Source organism: Galleria mellonella, unplaced genomic scaffold (assembly GCF_026898425.1).
Source record: "Galleria mellonella isolate WM207_F2 unplaced genomic scaffold, CSIRO_AGI_GalMel_v1 utg159, whole genome shotgun sequence".
In the NCBI taxonomy this organism is placed as follows: Eukaryota; Metazoa; Arthropoda; class Insecta; order Lepidoptera; family Pyralidae; genus Galleria; species Galleria mellonella.
This window is the reverse complement of record NW_026442004.1, coordinates 3,165,572-3,192,016: the sequence shown is the minus strand read 5'-3', so window position 1 is coordinate 3,192,016 and position 26,445 is coordinate 3,165,572. Positions and strand designations below refer to the sequence as shown.

The 26,445-nt window shown below is 32.7% G+C and overlaps 1 protein-coding gene across 39 annotated transcripts in view; it reads right to left on the bottom strand.

The window, feature by feature from the left end:
• The window catches only part of LOC113518763 (modifier of mdg4), a 362,824-nt gene that overhangs the window by 291,835 nt on the left and 44,544 nt on the right, over positions 1-26,445 (bottom strand). Inside the window, exon 5 of one of the 39 annotated variants that reach the window (XM_052892499.1) lies at positions 14,300-15,438. The exons of 36 other annotated variants lie outside the window; for them this stretch is intronic. In XM_052892499.1, coding sequence (XP_052748459.1) covers positions 15,185-15,438 — 254 coding nt within the window. In that variant the 3' untranslated portion in view covers positions 14,300-15,184. Of the gene's footprint in view, positions 1-14,299; positions 15,439-21,092; positions 22,045-23,272; positions 25,057-26,445 lie in introns of those variants that run through there. 2 more of the 39 variants (XM_052892518.1, XM_052892490.1) reach the window with 2 other exon arrangements.

Genomic DNA, 26,445 nt, shown 5'->3' with positions numbered 1-26,445 from the left:
TACTGGCCACAATCTTAAGCGATAGAATATTAGTCTATTATTACTATACCGGCTATGATGCTTGAAATAAAAGTATCGAAATAAAAGGCTGGTTCCCCTAATTACATTTTACAGAATCCTGAGAATGAAAGAGATTTATAAGAAAGTGTATATGTACTTCATTACCACATGGAGATTCTAAACCTTACACCTATAATTCAATGACAGCTTCCCAACTTTTGTAAACAAAATGTAATAGAAAATATCCAAGTATTCATAAATGAGGTAATGTTTACTGCAAGCTTATTAACTGAACAAGTTTATTTATGTACAGAACCGTGTCGACAAGTCTAGAAATGGCTATTTTATTGGAATTCAATAACAAAATCCTCTAATCGATAATTTAAGTCAAATTAATTAGATTGACATTGAAAAAGGATTGAAATGAATCTCTTATGTAATTATTCATGAATTCAATTAAATCCTTTTAAATTAATATACGTATAAAAATAGTATTTCAAAATTTTTTATAATTTAACAAATAACAAATTCAGAAATGGGACATGAATTCACTTATCTTTGTCGTACCAGAGCCAACTCAATGTTCTTACCAACTCATCTATCGATTCCTAAAGCACCCGTTTTGAATATTATAATCAATACACCTTAATTTATATAGATAGAATGTCTCCATACAAATGCTTCGAGAAAAACAGATCATTTTTTCATACAAATTTGCGTGATAAATATTTATGAGCGTTTCTTTTATAAATTGTATATTTATTTTGTTTTATAATTTTTACATCTTTTTAATGCGTGAACTCATTTTATTTATTAAATAATTAAATATAGATACGTCAGCTAATTTGATAGTTAGCTGACAAAAAGTTGACCCGTTTTTGGGACTCGATGCTCTATCTATATAATCTAAGCACTATACACATGTCCTCCATACATGTGACACTTTCCATAATCTCTGGAGTCTAAACTGTTATAATATCAATTTCCATCTTTAAGGATTTGATAAAATAGTCAAATTAAATTACAACGTCAATAGTCAAACTAAACTAAATTAAAACCATACAATTACAACAAATCAGACAAGTTCACGTCCAATATCACTATAAAGCTACGGTTTCGAAAAAGTGCATCACTTATAGTAAAGCAGACCACACCAGCGAGCCATAATCGTTAGCTGTGGTTATGGTAACCATATGCCTTGACAACAGTTCCGTCTACTGTGGTGAGTGTGGCTATACACTGCAGTCGCCTCTTCCTACCGCACACCCATCTTGTTTTCGCACCTCGAGACCTTTCTTTTATGTAGTTTATTCCGTGGTACAATATCATTGGGTTCCCGCGTCGCGACGGCACAAATCTAATACCTGCTAATCAAATTTGAATTATATAGGAAATCAATGTTTCTATGTAATAATGTACCACCAGTAACTTAGTGACACGATGGCATATAAATTCATATACTTTCGATTATCAATATATTAAAATAACACAATCTATAATTGCGTTGTATGTATTAAGTACTCTGAGAATTACATGTTACAGATTTTTTATATATTATGGAATGAACTACCTCTCGAGGTTTTCCTCGAGATTACAGTATGAGTCTTCATAAAAGGAAGGATTTTTTTTTAATAAATGATAGTCGAACGTTAACTCCGCCCGCGTTATTGCTATATACTGGCGGGATACTAGTGAGGGATGATATGTGAGGATTAAGCAGATCAGTCGACTCATCGTGACAAATTCAACATTAAATCAATCACGATGGTTTCCAGAAGGATCTGCGAGGAGGTTGACTTTATCAGATATATTAGTAGTGTATTATATTGCTAGCAACAGTTGCTAACCCCATTACTAATAATCCCTTCTTTACCGGGAGAAAGAGGTTTCATCGGATCGACAACGCGCGCTAATACCATTACTACCGCTGATATTGCAGATCCTCATAGACTACGGTAATCGCTTACCATCACGTTGCCGTATACTTGTTTATCACCTTCTCTTCACTTTTATTCTTAAAATAACTATTGGTCTAAAATTTACCATGCAGGTCAATGTAAATTAGAGGCTGACAAATATATTAATACATTGTTTTAAGGGAACAATAAAAAGTTTTCATTCATTCACATTAAAGTAAACTAACTTGGAAACTAACTAGTATTAGTTTTCAAGCTAGTTAACCTTTAAAATCTATCTTTACAACTGGCGGGTGAGAGCCAGCGGTTTTATTTCTATATTGGATTAACTGTACAATTTTATACAGGCAAGTACTATGAAAATGCAGTTACAAAATATCTTTTAAACTGCGCTCATGGAAGCATATAAAATACTTAAATTATGGTTTATAAGAGCCATCTCTTTAATTGCATTAGCTCTATAATTTAGATGAATTATCATAAATTACGAAAAATCATAATCATAATATATATAGACATGAACAGTAACATGGATATAACAGAGTATACTGTGTGGCATATGCCTTGTCATTCCTGAGAACTAAGGTACTATACCTCTGTAGCCTGTAATTTCACTACCACATCCCACCTTTCAAATCAAAAACACAGCTATGCAAACACAACTGGTTCACGAGAGAAACACGAAAACTTGGATGTACAATTTATTGTCTTGTTTATATACCCTATATTGTATAATGCAAATGACATACTTGCAATATACGCTTCTTCATTTAGATATACAACACTGATTTGCCAACACACGAAGATTGACTACCACTGCGGCTGCCATTTTGTTCGCGCACGTTTTGCTCGAGTGTTGGCAATCATACCTCTACCTTTGTACCTCTGTCCTATTCGTGTTTATACCAGAGGGAGACTTTGTACAAAAGTCGATTGCTTGGGTATCTCTATCCTATTCGTGTTTCAACCGTAAAGCAGTTATGTTTGCATGGCTGTGTTTCGGTTTGAAGGGTGGGATATGGTGTGAATTTACTGGGTACGGAGGAATAACACCTGAGTCCCCAGGAATGGCAATGCATGGGGGGTATCATGAGCGAAACAGTATACTCTGTTATGTCCACGGTACTGCTCATGTCTATAGGCGCCGGTTACCACTTTCCATCAGGTAGGCCTTCAGCTTGTTTGCCATTCTAAGTTGTATTAAAAAAAAATACACATACTAATGGTAGCCAAATTGAACAAAATCATTCTAATCAAATAACCAGTGATATGAACTTCCACAAGATAATACCTAGTTCAGTAAAATATACAAGTACTTATGATTATTTTAATATTTTTAATTGTGATTTCGAACTTCGTTAGTTTGCATAACTATTTATTCAACATTTAAATCCTTTACCCCAAGGCATTGAAGTAATCTATACTACGTAGTATGTACCACACCTCAATGCCATAAGACCGTCTAGAAAAATTAAAATATACTCATTCATTTATTCATTTAATAAAACAATATTTTTACTACGAAGACGCAATTTGAAAACCATAGTGACTCAATTTACGTCACTCAAGGTTTTTTTTTAACAAAGTAATACGCATTTTCATCCTATTCACTGCAAAAAGAGAATAAGAAATAACGAGGCGCTTTTAGATACAACTCATGAATATATTGTATATAAAATGGCATACAAAATATTGTCATTTCGGAGAATTTGAAGCTTGAACGTAATGTCGAATTAAATACGTCAAGACGGTAATGAGTAAATGTGAAAGATAATGAAATTCACCAGTAAGATGGCGAAATTATGTTATGATCATAATAAGAGGGTGTGGGAGAGAATGAAATTGTAATGTACCTATGTATAATGCAACTGCGACTGGTACAAAAGGAACAAAGCAAACGAAAAAGCTTTGCAACGTAGACAAATTGGTTTTTTCTTCGCAAATTTGAGTAAAAAATTTGTCTTCCTGAAATTTTGGAGGAATGAAATTTTAGAAAACAAAATTAAGAGGACGTGGGGGTTTGGGTAATTTTTTTTTTTGACAATATTTGGCGGTATTTGAAAACTTTATAGCAATATATAAATTCAATAAAACATTCCGATTTTAGATGATATAGATAGAGTGTTTCCATACAAATGTTTCAAGAAAAACGGATCAACTTTTTTCATAGAATTTTGCGTGATACATAGTTATGAGTGTTTCCTTTATAACTTCTATATTTTATAACTGCATCTTATTAATGCGTAAAAACTCATTTTATTTATTAAATAATTAAATGTAAATACGTTAAGATACATTATGTGCATAAATATATAGAACACTGATAAAAAAAGGAGTTAGTTAATTTGACAATTAGCTGACAAAAAGTTGACTCATTTTTGAGAATGGATTCTCTATCTATGTATGATATCTAAGATTCCAATGTATAGGTAGCAACATTCTTTTTACATGTTACATGGCAAAACGTTTGAAAACTGTCAAATTTGTAAATGGTAAACAAAATCGTATGAATTAGAAGAAAAATATACCTCACTACTATTGTAAATCGCTATTCATATTAATCGCTTTCTATTCTCGTTTCCCATTGGCAAAGTATTCTTTAAGGTCTTCTGCTTGCAAAATATTATCTAGCTAATATTCTCCTTGCAAAAATAAAGACGTTTCAATTACCTACAGGTTTTTCAATCAGCTTCAAAAGATTTATTAACTTTTCTTTTCTCGCTTTTTTTTATCTTATTCTTGACATAAAATTTACATATAAATAAATAAATTTCTACAAAATTTCTCATTTTTCTTTCTTTAACATTTTTATTTCATCTTTTAAACTTTTAATGGCTTCCATAGCATTAAAAAGTAGTTATCCTTTTTTCTTCTTCTACCTTTTTTAAACGTTTACGAGCGTTTTCGCACCAGCTTCGTCTCTTCTCTTTTCTCTTTTGAGCTCATGTCTTTAATGTGTTTTTACTTTATTTGGTTCTTTCTTAAAACATCTTTTTTCTTTCTAATTCTTTTTGAATACTGTACAAATTAGGATTTTTTTATGAAAACGTATTCTTGATTCTAGCGTAGTCGCCTTGTAGCTGCTTTTTCTTGTACTGAAATTCTATTTTTATTTCACCTATAAAGTGAAATAAAAATTAAATTAATAAACTATTAACAAAAATAACCTGTACCAAAGCAGAACAAAATACAGTATGTCTTTTCATGTCTAACAATAGTAATATAGAAAACAACCTTCAATTTTCTCGCATTTTGCCGCATTTTAGTCACGATTCTGAACTGGTGCTGCCATCTCTTTAGTGTCATCGTAAAAATAAAACCGTCGTAATTTTTATGTAGTAAACATGATTTTACATTTTTCGAACTACAAATCCGATTTAATAAGAAATCATAACTATATATTATGTTAAAGTAACTACATTAAAAATTCACGATTTTATTATTAAAAAAAAATATAATTGGATCATTTATTCCTATTTTAACTCTTCCTTTACTTATTAAATACATGCCTATTAATCAGTATATAGAATTTACATAGCAATTTCGGTTATTTTCATTTTTACTTTTTACCTATCGAAATCAGAAAATATATAACTAAAACTAATAGCTACATTTACGTACACCAATTGCGTATTATTTGTGTTTTAATTTTATATTAAAATGTATGAACTTTAGTGTGGTTCAACCCGATTGTGATACACACAACGCCATCTCTTATACGCTCTTCAATCCTCTAACAATAGTACAGAGTGATTTGTCGTGTAAAAGCGAACCAGTTTACGTTAAAATATCGGCGAGGGCGCCACTACCATGTGTTTTCATATTTTTCCTCTAGCTGTTATTTTTAGATTTTAAGCCTGCCTGTTGTAGCTACGCAAAAACTTTCAAACGCTCAAGTAAACAATTAATTAGTTATTAGAATACTCTATCTAAAGATTTCATTTGTAACTATTTTCATTATTTTTTATTAATGTTATAAAAAATTTATTAAGTAGTACCTTAGGAATCCCTGATAGTAACTTTATATAATATATCCAGCCATATAACTATGTACATTGAAATTGTTTACTCTGTGACATGGCATATGATATATGCTAGATATATGAACTACTTCGACTGCACGCATCTCTTGGATATTTTTCCAACGCCCATTAGGTACCCAAATTAGATCGACCAAGGCCGACTGGATTTCGTGAAACTAGACTAAGTCGGTCACAAAAACATTATAACTACTTACAATAAACAATCAAATGTTGAAAGAAGAACAATAAGTAACGGATTGCTCGATGTGAATGCGCTACATGTAGGTAATATAATAGCACATAGCCATTCTCACGGAACGATACACACGTATTCACAATTAACATAATATTTCGTTTCTTTGTCTAACATATTGAGATGAAATAGCACGTCGCGATTAAACAAAACAGAAGTCGTTAAATTTTAGTGTGTAACACACCAATGTTTTTTAAATTAATTAAAACGAATTTGCCACTTAACTTGTTTTTTATTGACTAAGGTTAAACTTAATAATACATTTTGTTTTTATTTTCCGCTGTCGTACAAATTCTGGAAAACGGTCACCTTTGTATAGACTCGTGAATTCATATAACGCTTTATTTAATGATGTTGATATTATTAATGAACGCCCAAGCACTTTTAAAAAGCTAATCTCTAAAAGATTCATGTAATTTTTAACTGTTCTTGTTCGCTTCAGCCATTTGTATTATATTTGAATTGAAACTGTGGTAAACGGTGTTGGTGGCAAATTTACTCAATGTTTTCTTTGATTAATATTATGTATTATTCTTTATTTTGTCACTGTTAGTTTTCCCAAATAAATGAAAAAAAAAAACAAACAGTATTTTTAAACATAATTATAAGATGAATGAATACAAAAAAAAATTACATATTAATTACATTGTTTCTTGTCAGTTACAAATAGTTACAAGATGTCAACATTCAGAACAGATTAATCAAAAACATTGTAATTGATTCAAATCATGTTGATGATAATGATCATCTCAGGACTAAAACAGTTGATTCATCGCCGGCCTTTTAAGGAGCAAGCTCTCGTCTTGAAGATTTCCATGTAGAATTTGCTGGTAAACACCGCTACAGTTTGTCCCACATTTTGATGGTACTTAAACTAAATATGTCGCTGTTATGAACAATTACAGTTCTTGCAATTCGCGAGCGCGCTTAACTTATAAAAGAGCCACAAGGCAACCAATTGTAATTGTTAATTTTACATAATTGACAATTGTAAATTGACAATTTTAATTGAAAACATTGTCAATTGCAATTATCATATTGCAGGCAGTTGATGATAATTTTAATGAATAATCGATAAAATCATTGAAAGAGAAATTAATATTTTCGCTATAATTAATCCTTTATCTGTTTGCATTTATGATGATATATATAATTAAGTACTGATGGAAAATTCTTTATGTGCCAAAAAGCGATGTCAGAAAGCGATTGAAGGCATACGAGCTAATATTTGACGCTTACTGACGCACCGATTGAAACTGCATCAATTCCACTTCAATGGGCATTGTCAATAACGTACTGACGCGAACAGAATATCAATTGATGGAGTCGGAGAGCGCTTAAGTAATACACAAATTGTTATTATTAATAATTGTAAATTAATCAATTTTTAATGTTATATATAAATGACTATATCATTTTAGTAATTGTAAAAAAACATTTACACACCTAAATAATGATAAATATTACTGATTGTAATTAATTTTAAGATCTACCACTAGCAATCAATAATATTTAATAAATAAAAATTCATTCATTCATTCGTATTGTTATCATATACGTAGAGTACCTTTTGGGTCCATTAGACTACTTTTAATTCATTTTCCAAAATCGAGAACACATATTTACATAATATTTTAAACTTCGGTTTTGATAAATTAAAGGCGGAAATTATTGCATATTAAATTTATTCCCTTTGGTTTCCACACATATCCACATAACTTATCTGTACAAAACTGTTAAAATACTTTTTGATGTGTTTAACTGACTGAGTGACAGTCCAAGTTACAAAATAGGATTAAAAAATAAGATAACTCCTCGACTGCAATCCATAAAAGGGTAGATTTTTGTTAAAGTATGAAGATGGAATGGTGCACCTGCCTATGCTAACGATAAACAATGGCAGGGCACCAGTGGAGGACGACACGATGAGGATGAAAATGAATCAGCTAGCTCATCATGGCGAATATGTTACAAATTAACCACGATGGTTACCAGAAGGAACCGCGTGGAGGTCGACCTGACGGGGTATATTGTTAGCAACAAATATTAATTTCCTCATTACAAACAATCCTCTCCCCCCATAAAATGGGTAGTCATTTATTTACTACTACTCGTAAATGTAGTACTCGACTTGGCCACATTTTATCGAGCATATTTGAATACAACGTGACTGGGGGGCGAACTTTCTTACGAATGCTTTCCAATCATCAAAATAGAGATTACAAATATAATAAAGACAATTATGAAACAAGATGATAATAAAAATAAAATTACATAAAAATATATTAAAACACTACATTAACCCTACCCAGTGGCAGGCATTATATGTGCTTGCTTCATTACTTTTAAACGCTATCTGCTGTGTATATGTGTACTTTTCTGTATATTAAATTGTATGTGTACTTTCGTATATAATGTATGTGTATTAAATTAAATTATGTATTAAATTCATGAATTTTATCTATATATGAACGAATTATTTATTATACAATACAACAATTTAAAATAAAAGTAGGCAACTATTATAACCAATTTACGGCTGCAATAAACATGGCCCTTGTAAAGTTTTAACGCCACCACGGTAAGTTTCATGTAACGATAACATCATCCACTAATGGGCACACAGTACGGTGCAATATAACAAAGAATCGTAACTAGGTCGTACATGTCAGATGACTTTCCTCCTCGCCTACCCTCCGGGCCGCCGGGAATACCCATGCTACCTGGATGATGTAGTTATTCTCTTAATATTTATGTGCATAAATAGACGATGTACCTTACAAAAAGGGGGCCGAGGGAGGTAGCCTAAACTTACATTGATCAATACCATCTAGATAGAGTAAATCTATAGAAACGTTTCTGAGAAAACGACCCACGATTTTTTAAAAATAGCTCGCTTTGTGGTAGGTATAAAATTGTATTAAGAATTTCCTGCAATATGTACAAAAAGACAGGGCCTACTGTTTATAAAGACGTTTCTTCACACGCTCATTCAACACTATATAAATTTATTATGATCAACACATTATACAAATCTACTATAGTAAAATAGTAACTACAGTGTGCAAGATAAGTAACAGATATTACTTAGATTCAAACAGGATGGTTCCAATGTACATACATAACATGCGTTTGTATGTATGTGAACGCCTACGAGTCCAAACGAACAAATCAATTGTCAACGCGCTTTTAGCAATTCACGTAGCTTGCAATAGACAATGGTCGATAGCAACTTAACTTTAAAGCTCTTTTCACACCTGTTCCGTTAATTAGAACCGAATCCAAAATATCTGTATATTTTACATAGGAAACAAATTCATTCATTCAATTTCATAACATCTCATGCATACATGTATGTTTCAAATACTTTCTTCTTGACAATATACGAAAATTATATTTTTATGTTGTTTTATTCGACTTTCTCGTGTTAGCTTATCAAATAAAAGCAGATATGTATTGATTTCGATTAAATTTGATATTCTTTAATATAAAGCTATACCTATTTCTTAAGAAAATTGCAATAGGAATACGAGATAATAGTCTTACGCAGGCAGAACCGTGAGCATTTTTATTGTGATGTGATGCAACAAGGGAGGTGCTTATCAATATGTACTTATAATAAAATTAAAAAAAAATATGCTCACGACTTCCAAACAAGGTATTCAGAAACATTCGACTGTTGCCGTTATAATGAACGTAGTACTCGATTAGCCCACATTTAGTCAAACCATATTACTCAATACAATATGACTACTCGCTCTCAAGCTAACCCATTACCGCACTGTAACTATAACATGACTAAAAAACGTTTACATTCAAGTTTACGAGAATACAAATGTCTCTTTCATATAATATTGATTGTCAACAACGTGAAACTTTTATATATAAATATATAAAAAAGTCCATATTTAGATAATTTAAGCTTTATTCATATCTAATAACTGTTACTACTTTTGTACTGTCCTTTATAATACTAATTATGTGTCTGCTTCTTTCAAAATAAACGCAGCTTGGTATCTGCCTTTTCCTCAACCAATAGTGACAGACAAACAATAGTGAGAGCTACGATTCACGCTATTTTTGCATAACCATGCTGAAATTAAGAATTGCGAAGAGTATACAGCTGACTTACTTCTTGCCATATTGAAATATAAGAATTAGAAAAAAACGCATTGTTTTAAATGTCTGTCAGATTAGAATTCACGACAAATAAATCTCATAAATGAGAGTAAAAAACTTAAATCCAAAACATAAAACACTGTATCAGTTCTCTGTTTCCACAATAACAGCAATTCCTGAAACAATTTTAGTAGTGATGAATCTGAAATGACGAGAAGCGTAGAGTATCAAAAATATAATATGTGTTTTGATCTATTAATCTTTAACAAGCTTTAGTGAATATCTTTGTGTAACTAAAAAAGTAGCTTCCTCTTTCAAATAATTCCTTAGAATTTTTCTTTTCAATAAACAAAAATATTCTATGTTATTTACCTACGAAAAAGTTGGCAACACTACATGAAACATTCCAAGAAAACTATAATAATTTAAATGAAGAATACGAAGTACATACTCCACTTTCAATAGAAACGAGTAATACCTACTCGTTCCTAGTAAGTACTATGATAATTGTTTGTGCCTACTCATAGTAGCATGGCGGAGAATGACTCGGCAAATTTACAAGTAGCCACATAGGTACTTGTGTTAAGTTTTTAACATTAATTGCCTCCAAATAAAACTAGTTACAATATTTTTAAATATGCTAAACACCGTATATGACTTCCCAGTTGACTAATGAGTGATCGTTCGATACGAGAGCTCTACCTACATAATACATCCGAAAGGGTTCATAACCTTAAAGTTTCAATGTTACTAAACTAGTCAGGTAGTCATTATAGCCAGTTTGTTCACCGTAACGGTACGAAGAGTACCTACCTACCTGCGTAGGTATTACCAGGTGTTTACCACCATCGGACACGGAACCGAGCCGAGACGAAACGATCGCCTCTATTAAAATGTATTCTAGCCTCCTATAAAAATTGTAATCAAAAGTAATCTCTTTTACAACTGAGTGCGCTTCCATAAAGTTTAACGTTCGACAACATTTTAATATTGTTATTTTTTATTGTGCCTTTTTACCTTTGGCACAGTTTATACAAGATGTAACTGCCTGTTTATACTCATAATACTCATTCAAATACAGAACTAAAGGGCCCAATAAACATATTAACTAATATTATAAATGTGCGCTTTAACAGCTTGCGCGATTACTACGAAATTTAGTATAAACGTACAATATGGAATGAAAAGAATATAGGCTACTTTTTATCTCGATCAGTCAGCATATCCGACGAAGTCGCGGGTAAAAACTAGTGGTTCTCAAATATAATTTTTTTTTTTTTAACTTTTAATTTTATACAAAATATATTACATGAATACATGGTTTGTAAGTTCAACAAATATAGATAACTTGCATAATGGTGGAAATTTCCATCATAACATTGAATGCCCAAAAATTATATAAAAAAACAAGTTCACTTTAAGTTGATCGTGTCTATGGATACCTTTTTAATGTCCATTGCAGAAAAAAAACTTAGCTGTCAAATTTATTTTTTTTTCAAATTTTTTCTTTAATTTTGAACATGAATTATATCACCTTGATTTATTTCACCAATAAAAAAAATCATGCAAAGAAGGGTTAAGAATAAACTGTTATTTATTCTTATATTTAGTAATCAAAATCACACAATCTTGGCGTGTATTACTCGAAATAACAAAATTTTACTAAGGATCATTAACACCGATACACATTTGTCGATTAACTCTTCTCTCTCGACCTAATGTTTACTTGGTATTATGTACATCCTTTCTTATATAATCTTCTCCTTATTAATATCATATCATAGTGTTATTATTCCCTATCCCAATATTATATTTCTGAAAGAGAGGTTGTTTATTTCTTTGTTTATTACATCTTGATACTTTCGGCTCAATCAGTCACCGCAAATTTCCTATACACTTATCCCTCTATTCATAAAAACGTTAAATCTCTCATAAACCTATTTTAGCTATTGAACTGTTTTGTCTCTTTCCTTTGCGGTAAATTCTCAATTTGAATGAAAGTGACAAAATAGTATAACAGTTAAAGTATGTTTGTAAGAGGTTTCAGTTTTTATGAATAAGGGGGATTAGTATTTGGACGAAGAAAGGTTATCGGCCACTTTTTATTCCGATCAATCAATGTGTCCCAATAAAGATTATACAGACACATCTATTAATGATTCAATTAATGGTCCAGTCATATTCGGCATAGCAAAGACCAAAAATACACCTGATAATCACCGTAAACCTGATTCGTAGGTACCAAAGGTACGTTAACATCACATCGAAACCTACCATGGCGTGTTTTTAACGCCAAATATTATAAACATATTAGCATAAGTATCTACCTATTAGCATGCCTACTAGATTTCGTATCATTTAAACTAAAATAAACCTGAGTAAACAAAATTTATAAAAAAAAAACAACATCCGTAATTACATTTTATTTTATTGATATATTTTATTATGTTTATATAGATTGTAACGAAAAAATTGAAATAATACTAAATACAGCGCCAGTATTCATCTAAAATTTTCCCAATACGAGTAAAAAAACTTAGCCCGAAATATGTCAATTTTTGAATCCTTCATACAAATGATAGTTATCAAAACGATTTCGTGTGAAATATTCAAAATTTATTTTCATTATTTCGACTAAGTTTTATGGGAAATCTTTTTTAGATTTTAGATTGGCATAAAAAATTTCCTTTACAACCTATATAAATATATACGAGTATGTATAGCTAATATCGATGTATAACGTAAGATATTTTTTATAGTCGGTCAAAGATCTTAGTTACTTACCTATATGATCATAAAAATGTGATGCTGAATGTCAATTTGAAACGCGCTTTGTCAGCTCATAAGGTAGTCTCTATGTAAATAAGCAATAGTAATAAAACGTCGTTGTTCAATCTCGGCCATAATGAAGTAGGTATACACCATGACTTTCAAATATTCACAAAAATTGAATCAATATTAAACTGCAAAAAATAAATCAATTTTAAATTCTAAATTCTTTATACATTTAATAGTCATTTTGCGCTTCCACCATCAATTAGGAATTCCACACTGAGCTTGGTGAAATTAGGACAATTCTCTTGGGTGTCCATAAAATATAAATTGGATTAATCTTCAATGGTTTTTATCGTCATAAAATTTATAATAATTTTCGACAACATTCAAATTTTATTTAATTAAAAACAAAACTCGACTCTTGATGACTCCACCTTTAATAAAGAATTAACATAATTTTGCCTTAATCAGTATGATCTTGGATTAGAACATTTGTGTGTATAATATAGAGCAAAGAGCATGTAAATATTCAAATAATATATTTTAACCCAATATAACATAACTCACAAAATTAACTTAAAATAAAAAATGGCGACGAAAATAATATAAAACATACCTTACTTACACCATTAAAGGCGTAGTGCAGTGTAATAACAGATATCTTTGTATAAAGGAATGTAAAATATTATCTAGAAAAAAAATCAGGTACCGGTTTATAGCTTTCTATGCATTAAGTGAAGATTTGTGGCAGATATAAAATACGTCTCTAATTCCAGGCAACAGAGTAGTATTTGTATGCGCAGCGCCGCCACTACCTGGCCTAGACATTTGGTAACGACAAAGTATTTCATAAAAACCTTTTCTATTAGAAAGCTTCATCTCACAAGCCCTGCCTTGTGAGTTAAAGCTTTCTAGATAGATATTCTCTTTTTTTTTTAATTCTCAGAATGAGCAGGTAAGGAATAACACAAAAGCAGATTTAACAATTTTGTCGGTATACAGGCACAACGGTAATTTTATAACTACGTTTGTTGTTTCCGACAATTGTTTCGACTTCATCCGTAAGTCTTCTTCAGGAGGAATCTTCGTCTTATTCGTTCACCGATTATTAATTAATAAGTTCATAAAATTCTCGTTGTGCCCATATATTAACATCGTTCAAAAATCAGTTTTAAAAATAATTACGAATTTGGTGGTAATAATAACTCATAGTGTATTTTTAAAATTTATTAAATAGTACGCGTACTATTAAAAAATTTGGCATATCGTTTCTTTGACACAGATTATTGACAAAAAACGCAATTTCACTACTACTTCATAAAAACATTATAATGTTTGTACTTGACTATCTATCACATTTATTTAAAGAGACAGACATAGTGTATGAAGCAATAATTTATTTAAATAAGTCTAATTTTTTTTTAACAATTCAAAACCATTTATATTTATTTATAGTACTTGGAATGGCAAATAGATGGCACACTGAATAAAAGTAGTGAAGTGGTAACTGTCGCCTATAGGCGTGACCAGCACCAGACATCAGGTTATGAAGTATGGCCTATGGCCTACACTTCATACATTGTCAAGTCTAAAAACAAACGCGTTACGCCATTTCAAATACTTGTGTCATTTCATTCGTTTGTTATAATATAGGTACATCTTAAAACCGAAGACAAAAGTACGTTCCCAAATTTGGCAACTCACAAGACTAGAATAGTACTGTTTTCAAAATCTGATACACATTATTTTAATTATTTCCTTTAATTGCAAAAACGGAAGTGTAAAATGTGAGGTAGACTTCGTATGCTGATTCTGTTGCTGAAATTATTTTCTATTTTTGTTTTTTATTTTTACATTTGAAAATTACAATTTCTCTTTAGGGCACAAAAGCCTAGTTCTAACTACTCCAGTAATTTAGTCTAGTGTCGAATCATTTATTAAATTAAAAAAATATACTACTCGATTATAATCGATTTTCATATTCAAACATTTAGGTGCGTAATTTACAGTACGTGAACTCGACACGCGACAAAATTAGAGCAGTCCGAACTAGGGTTAACATTAGTCACAAACATTTGATGTTTATGATCGATATATCATTAATAATCGTCTAAATTATTGTTGCCGTAAGTACTGGAGACTTTAGGTGGATGGGTGTGCACTGGCGACTGGCCGAGCACGCGGTCGTTTAGTGTTAGCACAGATGCGTGGCACATGCGGCTTTTGCGCGACGAACAGTACCACAGTAGACGCGCTTTGTCCTGTTTCTTCCTCGAGTTAATGAAGAACGTGTTACCCTCGTAGAATAGCAGTCTACCACCGCGGGCCGTGGACAAGTACCGAGCCTGGCCACCTTGTAATTACAATAAAAATATGAAACAAATATTAATCGAATTGTCTCTACTACTGAGACATAATATTTAAAAAATACTATGTTCACATATAGATTTTCTTTTATTTTGAAAAGCAATAGTGACACACAGTATTTTAAAAAAAAAAAAAACTCGAGGGTAAAAATAAAAACGATAATACGTACCTTAAAAACAACTATTAAAATTGAAATATTAAATTTTTATTTTTTAATCTTTATTGTTATGGATATTAAAGTTCATATTTAAAGTGCATGTAATATTTTGTATCTACTTATTTACTCAATACTGGACGGCATGTGGAAAAAATGAAAATATTCTTAAGGGGGCAAATTGCACAAGACATGCATTGCCAGTCAATTTAAAAAAAAAATTAAACGATTTGAAATATATTACGATGATTATTTTAATTAACTTCGTAATTGCTCGTTTAATATCTAAAATGGAATAAATTGAATGGCAATTCTATTTCGATTTTGTTCAAAGATAAAATTTTAAAACCGTTTAATTTTTCTGAAATTGAACCAGTAATGCAATTGTTGCTATTTTTAAGGTTCCTACTTATAAACGAATTTGACTAAAGTACTACTAATTTGAATTAATCTATTATAAAAATAGACGAAATGCATTATTTAATATACAGGCCCCTCTTTTCACCATTTATATCGACCTATCAACTTATACTCCTTTGATATCTTCGTCATATAATCCATATATAAATTGTTCCCGCCAAATATTCTTTACAAAATGTCTATCCAAAAGTTACGTGTTAACGTTCAATCAACATATGTTCAACAATGACTAGATTACAATTTTTTTTTTCTATTATGGTAGCAAGGACGGAAGAAACTAGGACTCGGAGCTTTGCTGCTAACCGATATACAAATAAAGCAATGTACTTTCCACATGCTATTATGTAACGAATTAGCTTCCAAAGTACCCACGAACAGAGTATAAGGTTTCCAGCCAATGACGAAAGGAAAGATAAGACTCAAACAAGAAAAAGAATTATTAAAATCGGTCTACAATTGACAGAGAAATCGATGGGAATAAATAAAAAAAAATATACAGTCAAACATAGAACCTCCTTTTATGAACTTGATTAAAAACAACTACTTACATTGTAAAATTATTTCTATCAATTACAAAACAATAATTTGAACTCATCGAATCGTTGTTTGAATACATCAAATGTATTTTTTTTTTTTTTTACGAAATTGTATAATTAGTAGATAAAACCTTCCTTTCAATACTTTTTATGTTTTTTTTTTGTATAATTAGTAGCCTGAATCTGAAAGGAGATATTTCTTAATAAAGCCCAACAACAACGCAGCCAAAAATATCACGTACAAAATTATACTCATAATCAGTCATTATACAATTTTACAAAATAATGGGTACTGTCATTGTTGAACAAATGTAACCTCAATATATTTTGAAAACACCTGTATTTTATGCATGTAAAAGCGTATGACGTCATTATCCAACATATTACAATAGCGTGACCGTTTGGCATATTTTTTTTTTACTTTTTGGCCAGTTTTTGGAATTGGCCGAATTGTTTAGTGTATTTTTTATATCATTCGAGTGGAACACAATGTTCCCATTTTCGTAACATTTATTCTTTTTGCGTAACTTTTTTTTTGAATATTTTATACTACACCTACGTGCAATACTCAATATCTAAAAATATATTATCCATATATAACATATTTTTAGACTAACAGAAAATTACAGATAATTGTATGAAGAGATATGAAATGATGAGGTAAAAATAAATTTATCGTTTCAGTCGACTTAAAAAGTCTCTAAAATCCAATTGATAAACGGTCATACTGCACTGCGATATATTTTGTCGTTCCAGTGTATAACAAGTGATTAGTGCAAACGTCGTCGCAACATGCAGTCGCAGCGGCGGTTGACGTGGACCGTGATGCAGCAGGTGGGGGCGTGCGTCGTGGACACGCTGCTACGTCGCCAGGTCAGCCAACGAGCCCGCAACACCCAACATCTTTTCTCCCAGTAGACGCGAGGCGCTACAATCACCAACCAATCTATGTCCAAAATGCTCATTCCAAACTACGACGAAGCCGTGATGATGATTGACATGATAAATTTAATACTGAATTAAAAAAAAATATAACCGAAATCTTTAAATAAAAAAAGTGCCAAGTTTCATGATTGCAATAGAATCCTGAGTCTAATTGTGAAATAATTCATGGAATTTCTTAACAACTCAACACACAAGAACTCCATCTATAAGGAACGTATACAAAGAAACAGTTTTGCGGCAAAAGTTCTTTTATAACAGCCATTAAGCATAACAGAAATATATTTGAAGGCACGCTAACGAAAAAACGACTTTATTACTTCAATGGGATGTTATATTTTGACGAGTATGGTGAGTTAGGGCATCGGGAGAGGAGCGGAGAGTGAGAGGGGCTCCCTGAGTGAGATTCTGGGGCATTATCGATTGGGGGTCCCATCACCAGGCGGAGGCGAGTGGCGCCACGCGCATGTCCCGCCGCGCGCCGCGTCGCGCCCGTGGGATGACGCGCGGCCCGCGTGCTGCGGCCCCGAGTGCGCTCCACCACCCAGCCAACCACGCCGCCGCGACCCCACACCGGCCCGCGCGCTACATTTCTTAGAAACTCTATGGCTCTGCGCACACGAAGCACAATTCTTGGCGTACATTTCCCCGTCAATACAGAATGATTTGTATTACGTAACGCACATGAGTCCGTTTCGGGTCTCGACTAACAAAATTGGAGCGTTTGTTTTCATGCTTGCAAGCTTCATAGCATGCCGTCCAAGTGAGCATCATCATAAACCTATAACTTCATGTTCAAACGTGTAAACCTTTTGCGACTTTGGTGGTGTTGTATTACCTCACCTCCCAATGCTTGCAGGTTCAACTCCTGGCTGAATACAAATATTTTTACTCACAAGTTTCTTTGTATTGATCTATTTTCTATAAACATATTGTATTTACAAAAAAAATACAAATGTCCATCAGTTATTTAGTAATTCTAATATCAATATAATAAAGTTTTATTTAGTTTGAAACTAGACTACACTACTTTAATTTTCAATAATATTTTCTATTTCTTTCTTTTCATATAAAATATTGACATTCAAACAACATAATATTTATTATAAGTTCCGGGAAAGCTTTAGGTAAACATTTGAATGGCTATTTATAAGTCGAGAGTATATAATCGTACTATCAACCCCGAAATCTCCGTTCCCATAGAGACAACGCAGCTAGCGATGAATGTAAATAAATTATTACTGAACGTATACTACTACGATATTAAATGCGTAGGCATTACACAAACGTAGTACGCAGGATGACGTAGGCACGCAGGGCACGCTCACACACACAGCCGCGCCGCCCACAACGAAAGGGCCCAGCGTAGTAGTACGTCAAAATTAGGGCATGCAGGGCGTAACTAGGCTGTAGCTGTAGCGCGGGAGATGGCAGGGCACGCCCATACGATCCCGGTGCCCTGCCGAACTTTCTTCTTTCATAACTTTGTAGGTTGTATTGATCCGTCACAACTGCGCAATTCATGTCCCGAATACATTCAATATTGCAACACAGTATCGAGAAAACTCACTAATATTATACTCGAGTTGGAACGCCTAAACAAATATAAACACGCCTTTTTACTGTGCCTTCTTCTGAATACCAATTATTTCATGCTATTTTTAATATGTTCGCATGAGCAAGTTTGCAATTTTCCTCATGCTTTATTGTATTAATGTAAAATATAAAAACAATTTGTAACTTTTTGAGTGTTCTGTGTATTTAATGAATATATTTGAATTGAAAAAAAGAACATTTAAGGGAGAGTGCATCCTTATCACTCCTGATCGATATTTGATCCGACACGAAAGTAACTTTTAAACTGGCCGCTGTGTGATAAATATCATCGATAAACCTAATTAATACGAGAGATGACCGTACGCGACCCCCTGTCACGCTATATTCGGAATGTTTACAAGCACAGATTACCTATGTGACTTGGGCGCAAGTCGGAATGTCACGTTCAACACTACGGCAGCAGGTGAACGACCTCAACCTATTCTATCAATGGTTACATGAGACTTTTTTTATTTATACACAACAGCACTTGATTGGCGCCACACGGTTCCGTTACATCCACTTACTAATGACTGTACCCCATCGGAAATTAACTGCCTAGATTATTTGAATAGAGGAATTAGGCATTGAATTATTTTGAACGGTCACAAATATTAAAAACATGTGGCCGTACATTTTTGCGGCATCCAACAAGGTATCTAACATTAAATATAGCAATGAAAAGTCGCATTTCCCGTGGCGCATTATGTTTGACGTAATACCTCCCTGCCACCCACGCGGTACACCCCCGCAAATGTTAAAGTAGTATTACGATATTGTTCCGCGTTGTGACTTACAGAAACACAATATTAATAAACGGCCATACTTGTTTAATAACTGAGTATTTCATACACTTCCAACGTATTCTGGAGTAAATATGTCGACAAAACAATAAACTTATTCTTTATCTCATAAACGTAAAAGTTACGGACAATGGGTTGCTAGAAAAGTTAAGAATTAATTAAATGTATTTAGTAATGAATATTTGGCTTCTAAATAAACACACGTTCTAGGAAATGTCGATAAAATTAAGAGTTATATTTCACATTGATAATGTAGTTCCTAAACAACTTCGTATAAATGGGACGAAATGAATTATAAAGACTTTAAAAATATATGTCCGTAACTCGCAGAAAATATAAACATTAATATGAACAAAACTTGTAAACAATTAATATTACATAGTACTTTTAAGTATACTAAGTACATATAATTTGAACGCTAAGACGAGGCACTGAATGTCAAACAATGAGACGATGTGAGGAACTTTCGATTAATAATTACAATTAAGTACTTTTATAACAAATTGATTACATTAATAAAAAAAAAACTAAAAAAAAACATATTAAAAAAAATAATATAAAATACAGATTAAAAAAAAGTATACATGAACAAAAGTAAAGGCACACGATAAAAAAAAATATAAAAAAATTTGCAACAATAGAAATAAAAAATTAAAATTGATTGACACCGCTACCTATACCTGTGATAAACGTCCTTGCGTCTCACATACTTTCCATCCGGCGTGAAATAATAATTGGGAGGGCCATGTATATGGCGACCGCGCACCAAGAACAGCACATCTCCGGCGCCCGAGTTGGCGGGCGCGGTGATGACGTCCGCTCGACATCCGGCCATGTCGCGCGACGAGCAGTACCACTGCTTCCGGCCGTGCGCCTGTAGATTCTTCAGGTAGAACGTGTAACCGTCATGCAGTAGAAGCGACTTGCCAGTCCTCGAGGGCACGTACACAGCTGGCGCTGCGTCAAAATCATCAGCGTGAGGTGACGACGCCGACCGTATCGAACAAACTCCGGTTGAACTGACGACCGCACCGTCGGCACCGTACTTTGTTGGCGAGTGGTGCGCTTGTTCGGTCAAGCGGAATTTTTCTCTACTAAATATCATTAGTTAGTACCTAACTACGTATGTCGAAGCTGACTAATGTTAGTTATCTATTTACTATTTATCGGTAAAAAAAAAAACACGATCACAGGCTTAATTTTTTTTTTCAGTTTGTAAATTATAAGATAAACAAAGAATTAATAACAAATAATTTATGTAAACTTTGTCATAATATCACATTTGTATACAAATTCTGTCTGTACCTTAATTTATATAACAAAATTATACTAACATAGATTAAATAAAATTCAACAGTCAGTAGGAAATAATTTCCATTGATAAACACAAAATCGTTGGCAACTATTCTTTAATATAATACACGATCCTAAAATGTTATTTACATTTGTCTTTAAATGTAATCCTATAGAATAAGAGTCAAGATTTAACTATTCAATAAACTATAAAACTTTATTCACGTCATCCTTCAAAAATCAAATCCACTTGTGATTAACAAAGATACGAGCTACTTAAAAATATATTCCCACATTTCTTGCCTATACAGTTTCAAAATATTTCATATTTTTAATTGAAGAGTATAAAAATAACATATGAAAGTATCTATTATACGCAAGAGTATCACACATTTTCAATTTGGAACATTCATCTATTGTTTCAAAAACTATCACAAACCTACTATAATTAGGTAAAACTTTACAGCCGGCACCTTCTTCATGAAGTTAATCGAATGATCTTTCATCACGCTAAGACAAAGCATTGCCCACACTGGAATCAGCAACACCAATTGCAAACCTCTCGCTGTATATTTTGAACATTTTCTGCATGTGCATCATAGTGAGTTCGCGCATGCGTCCCGTGTCGGTCGCACGCGCACGCGTCGGTCAGCGTTCGTGGTTATGCTCGCCGGCCACCGCGATCACTTCGCGATGGTACGTACGGAGTGTGGCCATACACTGAAATTTACTTCGAGCCGCACAATACCACAAGACTTTCGGCTGATTGCGGTAGGCGTTATGAGGCCGATAAAAGTAACCGTTCAGTGACAATTTCGGGTAACCCGTCTGTGAATGTATCACTTGCACTGAAATTGAAACGTTGTGTAGTTAGTCTCTACAGCTAAAATCAAATAATCCGTATAGAAATCTTTAAATAGAAGCAAAAACAAGCTCTTATAGTTTTCCGTGGACTTATTCATTCATTCTTTTACCTGTGCGATAAAAAACTTACGTTACACTCAACACAAATAAGGTTTATAGCGTTGTTCACATAAACAATACGATATCTTTTATGAATTTAATATCTTACTAAAATATTATAAAAATAGAGTAAAACAATCGAAAGAGCGGTGGGTAATTTTAGTTCAACAGCTTTTACATAATCTCTATGAACAAGACGTAAGAAATACCTATATATTCAGATCACAATGACGGACCGCACGGTCCTAAATAACGTTTAAAAATAACATATAAGAATATAAAATAGTGTAAAAATCTAATACTATAATTGTAAGTAGTTTACTATTCGAAGAGTAAGTACAGATAACTAATGTCACAGTAATTCTGGAGGATTTTACAACTCAATTTACAAAACTACAAGAAATATTGCAACGGCATTTCACGAGTTGTGTATAACAATAAAAACAACAGTGATATAATAATCTGTGACGTCCATGGTGTTTGTTCCTCCCTCTCAGTGACAGTTATCCCTTTCATAAAATGGCACGTCAACTTTTACCAGTTACATTTACTCTTCTCTTTTTCTAAGTGTATAAAATATTGCAATTTAAAATATTGGACTTAACAACTAAAATATAAAATTACTAGCTTAACAAAATTCATGTTGCAGATATGAGTAATTCTACTAAGACTATGCAGCCATTTAAGAGAGACAATTCAAAATATCCAATTAGGTACTATGAACTGCAAATAATTGATATGGATAATATCAATAGAAATGGAATAAATATTGTAAATGCAACAACACATTCCAATTTCCGAAGAGTGTATCATATACTGTTATTAAGTATTTTACAGCGGTGCCTCAGTTCTGAATAGACGATTTTCTTGCCCTCCGTATGAATCCTTGCACCGCATTGTCGTGCGCACAGCCATCGCCTCTTCCCTTTGTAGCAAGCGTCCAATCTGTACCAGTAGATGCCCATCTTCAGTAAAGGACCCTCGCTCCGGCCCATCGGGGATAAACACTCCGACGCAGAAAATGCTGTCCGAAAAGTTTCATATAGGTACGTTTATCTAAATAAATTATTCACCAAAAACAAAAACAAAAATTAGGAATGAATGAAAACATGATTAATCAATAATATGTATTTCGTCATAATATATAGGGGAACAAAATACTAATACAAAATATGTATAGGTTACCTATAAACGTAATACCAATAAATCCTTGTAAATAATTGAATATCAATAATAAATAACAATAAAAAAATAATTATCAGTACCTTAACAACTAAATCTTTGGATAAGGAAATGAGTATGAACGCTAGGCCCTAACGATATAGTCCCGTGAAAGATACAATAATATATTCATATGATATAAATCTCTCACGGTAGGTTAAGTGAATACTCTACATAATTGTCAGACTACTATACAGATAATATCTACATTTGATAATAATATAAATGTCTATTATAAAAACTACTATAGCTCATAATATTCTGTTCATAAGCTGGTACATTATATCTACGTATTCTACAACTATAGCTAAATACAGATCATAAATATTGGAGTATTTCGTAACATCGTCTATCAGTCAGTCCGCAAACTACAACGCGGTCAATAAATAGAATTTTATAAAAAAGCATCAACAAGACGGCTACACTATAATTAAAGCTATACAGTTTGTATACATAATTTCTAAACATTTTGGTAAGAGAATATTGCACATTCACGTTATACATTGGTTACAAATGTTTCCATACTCATTGTCTTAATATTAGCCGCTAAGGCATTGGTGCAAGGCGACAGTTCAGCATCATTTATACAGACACTATTGCTGATTTCCAATATTTTCGACCTAGTTGGACACGTGGCATCGACATGCCAAATAATACAGTCAAGCTCTTTGATAATGTCATTTGGTCATTTTACTTTAATTTTACCGCGAAAACTGCGTAACTATCTGGACCAAATACACACTGTTTGTTGTACTTAAAGCAACAACAAGGATATAGGATTCGAAATGATTACGTGTCGCCCCAGCAGCAAACTACTAAGGCCACAAAAACGACCACATTTTCAACAACTGTCTCGTTATACAAGTACCTAGTAATAAATTCGGTGGATTATAACTCATTCTTACAGTAAGCGTACTACTCAAATAGGAAATAACATTTGATTGATAAAAAAAGATAAGTAAAATATCATATAAAACTTGTAAATAAAATTCTAACACACCCATTGGACTTCGTTTCTATACATTCCTACCAAAAAAAGAAACATAATTAGTTCCTTTCCTTCATAATTAAAAAAAAAATATCAACACAATTATTATGACAATCTGCACGTACGCGATTATTCTGATCGACAAACAACAGCCACCACTTTCCCTCAGGTGAGCAACTAGTAATTTTGGTATTCCAAGTTGTACAAAAAAATAACTCCATCGTAAAATGTTTACTACATTCAGAACTGATAATGAAAAATGCGACACTCCTGGTGCGCGATCAGTGCCTTTCATCTAAGAGACCGCGAACAAGGAGGTCGCGCCAGGCCTAAAGGAGTAGGGCGGCGTGGGGTGCCGTGGGCACCAAAGGTGCGGGGGCGGCTACCATAGCAACCCTCCTTGGCGCTGTTACAGCTACTATCTTATACTTGCCCATCGGATCCACTTGAAACCGTCTAGATTCGTGTTTGGCGGGGTTATATGTCGCTGGATGGTTGTGAGACCCCCGAAAGTAGACGAGGCGCCCGTCTCTAAGGCATAAGGCAACTTGGCAACGTTCGGCTTTCTGATACGACCTCGCACACCGCCAGGTCACGCGGCGAGGATGTGAACCACCGTCTTCGTAGAATATGTGACCATCAGCAACGAGGTGCAGACCACCGCGAGCGGAGCGTATGTAAAACCAACCTGTAACAATGTTACAGTCAGACAATTGTAACGAACAATAGCGAAAATGTTTGCATGCCGACATTTAGATAGTTAATTCCACTGTAACAAGTACATACCTTGAAGTTGTTCAGATTAGACATTTTATTTCACATTTCCAAATACGAGTTTAATGATGGATAATGTTTCAATAAAAATTGCCATAGCATAATTTCTTATAAAACGCTGTATTTCTTTTATCTCGATCCAGATGGTTGAGCTTCTATAGATATTTTTCTAGATGGCTTATTTAATTTCATATAATGCGAAAAAATATTATAATTCTGTTGACGAAGGTTTATTATACTGTCAAATAATAATCTACTTACTAGTTACTTTCTAACAGTGAAAAATGTAGGTTATTGCATAAAGTTATTACCAATTATTTTTTCTTTTGCAAGAACCCTATCTTTTCTTTTTATCACAGATTTGAATAGCCTAGCCTAAAAAGGTTTATTTTTTTAAATAAAGTAATATCTGACTCTATACAGAGTTGATAACTCATGGATAACTAGTATATTCATACATAATTAAGATTGTATTTAAAAAAAAAAACGACTTCAGTTGTGACTAAACCAGTTAAACTTGAAAACTAAACTACTAAACCGCTTTTAATAAAATTTCTATATTTCCAATCTGTATGTCCTTTCAGATAAAACAAGAATTTTTCCAAATCGGTTTACAACTGACGAAGTTACGAGGTAACAAACATAAAAAAAGAATACAACCGAATTAAGAACCTCCTGATTTTTTAAGTCGGTTGAAAAATAGGAAAATCAGTAAAAGTCATGATTGTTACATCAGCGCAATATAATCGTTTCTTTGTACCTATACACGAGAGAACTTTTCTCCAACTACCGATATTGACTACACAGGATAAACATTCTCAGATCGACAACTGCCGCTTATAGCTATCTTTAATCCATAATACTTTCAAGGCTAAAATCATATAATAAAATATCTTATCACGACACATTAAAATAATACTTTAAAATAATACTCTGAAGGTTAACATATAGAAATTCTATACATTTCATATGGTAAAAGAACTAGCCTTCTGTACAAGTAGCAAATGATACTATTTCTATATTTGCGCCACCGCACGCATAATAAAAAGTGACACAGCGTATTCGGCATCTCATTTCTTCTTATGCATACAGTAGCGTTAAGAGCATTCATTCAATCTTCATACCAAAGTATGCGAACATCGGATTTGTCGGTTTTCATATATAATCTTATTTTTTTTTTATATTATTTTAAAAAGTGCTTTACTACTGAACTAAAACTATAATCATTCTTATGTTTTGACTAAAAATTTGGATTTTGACGTCAAAATATGTAATCTTTCTGTTACTGTTTTTTTCCCCTCCC